At 35.0% G+C, this 8,371-nt stretch overlaps 1 protein-coding gene across 5 annotated transcripts in view; it reads right to left on the bottom strand.

Moving 5' to 3' along the window:
- The window catches only part of MROH9 (maestro heat like repeat family member 9), a 133,122-nt gene that overhangs the window by 95,228 nt on the left and 29,523 nt on the right, over window positions 1–8,371 (bottom strand). For 4 of the 5 annotated variants that reach the window (XM_017866873.1, XM_017866878.1, XM_017866872.1 and 1 more), the window contains 2 exons: window positions 7,892–7,978; window positions 4,669–4,773 (listed from right to left, as the gene is read on the bottom strand). In XM_017866873.1, coding sequence (XP_017722362.1) covers window positions 4,669–4,773; window positions 7,892–7,978 — 192 coding nt within the window. The remainder of the gene's footprint in view (window positions 1–4,668; window positions 4,774–7,891; window positions 7,979–8,371) is intronic. The other variant, XM_017866874.1, reaches the window with a different exon arrangement.

The raw sequence follows: 8,371 nt of genomic DNA, 5'->3' as shown, positions 1-8,371 counted from the left end.
CCGGATATGAACAGACATTTCTCAAAAGAAGACATTCATACAGCCAACAGACACATGAAAAAATGCTCATCATCACTCGCCATCAGAGAAATGCAAATCAAAACCACAATGAGATACCATCACAGATGGACATTTGGGTTGATTTCAAGTCTTTGCTATTGTGAATAGTGTTGGAGAGGATGTGGAGAAATAGGAACACTTTTACACTGTTGGTGGGATTGTAAACTAGTTCAACCATTATGGAAAACAGTATGGCAATTCCTCAAGGATCTAGAACTAGATGTACCATATGACCCAGCCATCCCACTACTGGTATATACCCAAAGGATTATAAATCATGCTGCTATAAAGACACATGCACCTTCACTTCTAACGTCAGTTTGAGACATTGTCTATCTCAATTCCATTCTTCCGCTTCCCCATAATTCTCTCAATGGAGAACATTACTCATCATAGTATATTAGTTTTAATTCTTCTACTTTTGTGTTTTACTACTATATTAATACTTTTATTTCTTGTTTCATAGAACAGAAAAACAGAATAGGAATATAACAGGATAAAATGTAATAACAGAATAGGAACATAAGTAGAATCATCCAGAATGTAGCCTTTTGTGCTTTGCTTCTTTCACTTAGTATAATGTTTTCAAGGTTTATGCATGTTGTAGCATGTATACAACTTTATACCTTTTTATGAGTGGATAATATGCCATATGAGTATGTTACATTTTACTTGTTCATTTGCCTGTTGATGGACATTTAGATTGCCCTTTTCAGCTATTGTGAATTTTGCTGCAATGAACACTTTGTATAAGTTTTTGTTTGAACAACTGTTAAATTCTTTTAGGTATACACCTAAGATTTCTGTGTCAAATGGCAATTCTATGTTTAACTTGTTGGAGAACCACTAAACTATTCTCTGCACTTTAATTTTTGCACTTTTGAGCTCGTAGCATTTACATTGTGTTCAGTAACTCATTTAAGTTTTTCTGTGCTGGGTTTATAGATTAATTCTAAAAGTTAAAAATCAATAGTATGGTCTCACCATGACTAGGTAAAATTATTCAATGTATAGGCCATGCTCACTTTAGTTAAATTTCCTTTTGGCATGTACCTATGTCTTTCTCATCTGTACCCTGCATTATCTCTTTATTTTATTTTTTAAATTATTTTTATTTTTAATTTTTTTGGAGATGAGGTCTCACTCTGTCACCCAGGCTGTACTGCAGTGGTGTGATCATAGCTCACTGCAGCCTAGAACTTCTGGGCTCAAGAGGTCCTCCCAACTCAGGCTCTCAAAGCACTGGGATTATAGGCATTAGTCACAAAGCCCAGCTGTCTCTCTATCTTTAATAGTATTTTTTTCTTTATTTACCTTTGTCTGTCTCTTTTATTTGGAGAGTTTCCCCAAATTTCACAAAGTGTCATTGCTGCTTAATATTTAAGGATGTAATGCCTCTTGATGGGGTTTTGTGTGTGAGCAAGGCTTGCCACCTGTTGTACTTTGTTTTAGAGCAGCTAGGAGGGGGGCTGGAGTCATGACTCTTTTCTGAGGGAACTTAACAATGGTTTTTGCAAAAGTAAAATTATCAACTTCTGTCGGCCAACGTGTGTCAAGAGGAATGCGGGACAACATAGGTTCTTCTGTACATGCTTTCAATTAATCTTTTGAATTAATGCATATGTTTCCAGCCTGCTTTGACTCCCATCCCTTATCATTATTTGGCCTTTCATAACTCACCCTCTAGGATTCTACAGGGAAAACTGCTTTTCTTTCAGCTAACCTCTATCCTAATGCTCATGGTCTCCCACCATTCAGTTCCCTTGCCAGGTTTTATCTTCTAACTAATCTGTCTTCCAGAAATTTGTTGGCATGACTAGCCCATTGAAAACACTTCATTAATTCTCTTTGTTGCTGTGTATTTATACTTTTAAAATATTTTATTACCATCATTTTGTGGGGACTCTGGAGAAGAAGGAGATATATACATATGGACAATTTGTTAGATTTAGCTGGAAATCCACTATCCATTTTTAAATGCTGATGTGCCAAAGGGACAAAGGAAAAAAAAAATCTTAATGCTATAAGTTGACATGCTTAACTTACATTTCTTTGCCTGTGGAAAGTTGAATCATTTAACTGAAGGAACATGTGCTTTGAGTGTAGGGGTTTCTCTACCCTGATGGGCACATGGGTCATGTGAGACAAATCATCACTTTAAAAATGTTTATGACAAGATAAAAATGATAGAATTGTTCAATAAGACAAGAATCTCTGACACTCTGGAGGACCTAGGCTAGGGTTATTATGAAGAAAAAAGTCTATCCAATGTAGGAACAGTACCAGACAACAAATGAGGTGGATGCACTTAGAGAAGGGTAGAACAAATATTCATTGATGATCTACAATGTGTCAGATACAGAGATGCACAGACTAGGGCTGTGGGAATCTCAGATTTTAATTTATCAACAATGTGTTTTGATTTTTTTGTTTTGTGTATTTGCCTCCCCAATTAATTTCACTGGCTTAATCATCTTTACAAGACGTTATTTGAAAGAGAAAGCGAACTTAGTGAAGTTTTATGCTTCCCTGACTGTGATGAGTTGGTTGATTCTAGCTCTAGTTTCAATGTTCAGGAAAATGCTGAAGTACTTCCACCTGGTGGCACTTAGTGACCATTGCAGAACAGAGTAAGAGTAATAGGTTATTCCATCTGTTTTCTGGAACAAATCTGAGTTATAGCTAGGAACTCTCAACTAACAATTTATGAGAACCTTGTGCTTCACATGTGAATTTACATATTTATTCCTTTGCAGTTGAAGGATGGGATGTAGGCAAAGGAGAATGAACTCTACTACAGTAATGTAAAGAGGTGATAGCAAATGAAACTCCAAAATGTCTATCTGCTACTTGAGTGGAACTCACTAGAATATATCAAATGCAGAGAGAAACATGTGACTAGGCTCTAGTCAAACAATTGTCATCAAATACTTGCTGAGTATATAACACATTTTAGGAGCTGTGCAGAAAACAGTCTTGAGTGGTGAGATACACTTAATCTCAAGCCTCACTTGCAAAATTTTCAATGGTGAACCTCTGGACACCAAATGTAAAACTCAAGCTATTTTAGAAGTTAGAGAAAGGCTGCCTTCCCAGGTCAGAGAATCAGAAGATTGAAACAAGTCACTCACTCTCTTTTTTTTTTTTTTTGGACACTGAAATAGGGAATCAGCATGATACAAAGAACATCCTGGACTGTATCCTCCATCTAAGTAAATTGTATTATGTTCCAAAGCTGAGTTTAAACAAAATAGTAAAAATTCAAATGTATTACAAAGTTCATCTAGATTCTTCAGCTCAATAAATCTGGGGACTGCTTGTACAAGCAGTAGAAAATGGATAAATATAACATCATGAATGCATGTTTCTCACCCTCTTTACTTTTATCTCCTCCTGAAGTGACTCCAGCAATCAGATAAGTAATTAGCAGAGTATGTTTAAAAATCACTGTGAAGGATGGGTTGGGAAACAGAGGCTGAATATACAGTATCCACAAAAGAGAAATGTTCATAGGTACTATAAGGTTTTTTAGAAGGCAGGCCATGATGTCATTCAAAGTATAGACAAACTCAGTAAATACTGGTGATTATGACATACCTATTTGTTCTCCATCTGAAATGTAAAAATTAAAGTCTGATTGTATCCCCGTATTGGTGAAGGTGTGGGGAAATGGGCACTTTAATATTTATAAGAATGCAAATTGTGGATAATTTTGTGTTACTAAACTTTAATCTATCATACTTCTTTATCTGATCATTCTCTTTCTAAGCCTTTCCAGGTACACACTCATGTACTTGCACAAAGATGCCCATTTTGTATTGTTTGAAGCAGAAAAAATTAAATGATACTTTAATGTCTGTCAACTGAAAAATAGCTAAATGGATCATAATATGCCAAAACTATGGGCTATAAACTGTATTTAAAATAACAAAATGAAGCTACATGTGTTGACATGAAAATATCTGTAGGATGTGTTGTTTCAGTGAAAAAAGCAAATTGTAGAACCATATGTAAATATAACTTTAGTAAAGAAACAATGAGTAATAAAGCTATGTATTTCAGTGTGTGTTTTATATGTGTGTGTGCACATTGAAAGTGGTTTGGTAGGACACACATCATGCTGACATGGCTAAGGACAGGGTTGGTGTGGAGAGGATAGTAAAGGGAGACTTATGCTCTACCTTTAGCATGTGTCACAATGAAAGAACTTGAGGATTATTTGTATAAATTTAAAATAAATAAATAAATAACAGCTTTCAAATTATTTTAGGAAGTAATACATAAGAAGACAGGTAAGGTTGGAAGAATTTAAAAAATTACAAATTGTGGTCTACAGAGGAAATTTCAGAGTCAGCAAGAATCTGGTTTTAACACCTTCATGTTCTTTGCATAAAGCATGATGCATCTTAACCAATTGTTTGAGAAACTCTGTTCTGATTGACAAAAAGTCATGTAGGATATTGACTCCTTTTCTGATATCCCAACCAACCTACCAGTACAATAATACCAAGGACCTGTCAAGTACTGTTAGGACCCAAGACACGGAAAGCAGCACTATAGAAATGCAGTCTTCAGAATCAGGTGGCATTGTTATACTCCGTGACTTACATATTTTCTGACTTTCCTGACTGTAAATCTTAACACCTTGTTGATGATCACCATGATTCTGTCTTGCAGATATGAGCTATCTTTACTCATCCACACGAGCATTTCCTGTTGGAAACACAAAAGTCATCCTAGAACCATGCAATTTCCATTTTCCAAAAATCTTTCCTCTATTCTCCAACTTCACCAATTCAGGAATTCCTACAGTCTCCTGGTTATTTCACACTTAACCTACATTTATCTCAAAAACACAGACCATAAACATCTAGTATACTATTTCATCTACTATAGAAACTGTATCTGGGTTTTATTTTATTTTATTCTATTCAACAAGTATTTACTAATATCCACTATAATAGTCACTTTGTTAGCACCATGAATAGTTCAGCATGAGGCTATGATATGATTATCAGCTGCTTTGCCTCCTCTTTTTCTTTCAAAGTATGTATTCTCCCTTTTATTTTTAAATGATAAGCTGCATTTCAGATTTAAAAGAGATTCCAGAATTCCTCTGCCAATTCACCACTCAAATATTCTGGCTTATGGTTAGAGAGTACCTTACTGGAGGCAGGTTTGTTAGAAAGTTCTTGCAAATTTTGATTCAAATCTCTCTTAGCTGCACCTTCTAGCTGTTCTTAATCCTCAGAGGGATTAATTCTTCCCTTGAGAAGGGAAGAATATTGCATATGCCTCATATACTAACCGCCATTAATAGTTTTCTTTAAGGCAATCTGTCAGGGTCTACTATATTTATGTCAGTAGTTGGCCAAACCTCTTCACCTGCTCTTGCTCCCATTGTGAAAAATGTTTGAAGTCTATTTCCTAAGGTGAAAGAGTTTCTAAATCTCAGAGAGGTCAGCCTCTGCCTTGGCCTTTTCAGGAGTGAGGTTTCAGCCCTTTTTGAGAATCAGGGAAGATTTTAGGCAAGGTAGGTATAAGAACAAAGTGGTTAAGTAACAGGCTCCCAAGATAGAGGGGCTCCTCCACACATTAGCATTATATATATTACTGCTCCTTTCTCTGTTTTCATTTTTTTATCGCGAAATGGAAGAAATTATAGTAACCCCTTCATGAGATTATGTTAAGGATTATATGAGATAACTCACATATTCAATTTAGTGCCTGACATGGAGTCAATGCTTAACTCAATAAATAGAAACTATTGATAGTGTCATGGGGTGAATAAAAGAGCATGCACGGGCAGGGAAGGGGAGGATTCATAATCACCGTGAAGGGTTGTGAGGATAACAACTTTTTTAACTTTTATTTTAAGTTCAGGGGTACATGTGCAGGTTTTTATATAGATAAACTTGTGGTATTAGCCTAGTACCCACTAATTATTTTTCCTGATTCTCTCCCTCTTCCCAACCTCCACCCTTTGTTAGGCCCCAGTATCTGTTGTTCCCCAATATGTGTCCATGTTTTCTCATCCCTTAGCTCTCACTAATAAGTGAGAACATGCAGTATTTGGTTTTCTGTTTCTGTGTTAGTTTGTCAAGGATAATGGCTTCCAGCTCCATCCAAATTCCTGCAAATCACATAATCTCATTCTTTTGTATGGCTGCATAGTATCCCATGGTGTATGTATACTACAGTTTCTTTGTCCAGTCTACCGTTGGTGGTTATTTAGGTTGATTCCATGTCTTTGCTATTGTGAATAGTGTTGCAACATGTGTGCATGTGTGTTTATGACAGAACAATTTATATGCCTCTGGATATATCATATCCAGTAATGGAATTGCTGGGTCAAATGGTATTTCTGTTTTTAGGTCTTTGAGGGATCACCATGCTGTTTTGTACAATGGTTGTACTAATTTACACTGCCATCAACAGTGTATAAGCATTTATTTTTCTCCACAACCCCACCAGCATCTGCTGTTTTTTGACTTTTTATGAATAGCCATTCTGACTGGTGTTAGTTGATATCTCATTGTGGTTTTGATTTGCATTTCTTTAATAATCAATGAGGTTGAGCTTTTTTTTTCATATTCTTGTTGGCCACATGTACATCTTCTTTTGAAAAGTGTCTGTTCATGTCCTTTGCCCACTTTGTAATGGAGTGTTTTTTTTTTTTTTTTTTCTTGTAAATTTAAGTTCCTTTTAGATGCTGGATATTAGACCTTTGTCAGATGCATAGTTTGCAAAAATTTTCTCCTATTCTGTAGGTTGTCTGTTTACTCTCTTGATAGTTTCTTATGCTGGGCAGAAGCTCTTCAGTTTAATTAGATCCCATTTGTCAATTTTTGCTTTTGTTGCACTGCTTTTGGTGCCTTTTCATGAAATTTTGCTTGTTCCTATGTCCAGAATGGTACTGCATAGGTTGTCTTCTAGGATTTTTATAGTTTTGGGGTTTACATTTAAGTCTTTAATCCATCTTGAGTTAATTTTTGTATATGGTGTAAGGAAGGGGTCCAATATCAATCTTCTGCATATGGCTAGCTAGTGGACAACATTTTTTAAGTGAATAATAATTTAAAAAAACAGTTAGTTCAAATTAGGCACAAATTAGCCTAATACATTTTGTTTTTCTTCAAATTCCTTTTTGTCCTCATAAATACCAATACTGCTTCTTTACTTGTGTGTATTTATGATTTATACAGCTCATAGATGCTCCCAGTAGGATAAATTGATCTGTTTTTCCAGTACTTCTAGACAGTTGGCCTCTGATGCCAACATGTTAGGAATGCAAAATTGAAGACCATAAGACATGCAGTGCAGTATTCTGTCTCTGGTTTAGACACTAAAAAATTAAGTTGTGAAAAATAGGTTTTGAATTGTCATTAGGCCTTCTTTAGGTACAGTAATATCCATGAAGATAGAATGCTCAGCATTTTCTTTAGTACCTGAGTTGATGAAGAAGAAGCATGCATACAGACATACACAGCACGGTTTCACAGCTATGTGAACTTGAGGGTAGTTTAGGCTAACACTGCTCTCTAATACTATTCTCTGCTACTTCAAATTGTGTTCACCTGTATATCACCACATGAGACCTGGTTTCTCAAGTGCCTGTTGATGCTGTCCTTCCCAAATTAAATTCCTAAAAGTGTGCCTCTGTAATTCAAACAAAGGGAAGTGACTACATTTCACTCTTTGGTGGTAAAGAAAAACTTTCAGTCATCAAATACTTGAAGGAGACGCAAATATAGCAAATGAGAAGAAAGCGAAGCATAGTGAGCATACTAGATTTATGACAAGAAAATTAAACTACTTATTTCCCCTTTACCTTTAAGATCTGTAGTTTGTAGAGGTCTTTAGACACCAAGGTCAGAAGAATGTTCTCATATATATTTAAAATATTGTGGTATAAATTCTGAAACACAAAAACATTGCACAGTCAGCCAGTCTTAGATAAACTTTTACCTAGTGTCTACAGTTTTTTTCTTGCTTAAAAGTTACTTTTAATTGGGTTTCAATTCCTTGAACATAAATCAGTGACACAGAAAATACTTAACATCAAATTGTAAAATGCCACACATATTTGAAGACTTCTAGCATTATCTCAGATATTAAAAAATATACAAAGAAAAAAGACAAATGAAAACATAAAAATGTAATTCCCTTTGAGAAATAGAATGAGTATTTTTTATTTAGTGACTTTCTATAATCTTTAAATTTTCTATAATAAGCATCTACCATGCTTTTTCTTTCTTTCTTTATTATTATTATTATTATTATTATTATTATTATTATTATTATTATTTTG

This window comes from Rhinopithecus bieti, unplaced genomic scaffold, assembly GCF_001698545.2.
Source record: "Rhinopithecus bieti isolate Rb0 unplaced genomic scaffold, ASM169854v2 scaffold_1853, whole genome shotgun sequence".
NCBI classification, from domain to species: Eukaryota; Metazoa; Chordata; class Mammalia; order Primates; family Cercopithecidae; genus Rhinopithecus; species Rhinopithecus bieti.
The sequence above is the reverse complement of the archived record's forward strand: the minus strand, read 5'-3'. Positions and strand labels throughout refer to the sequence as shown.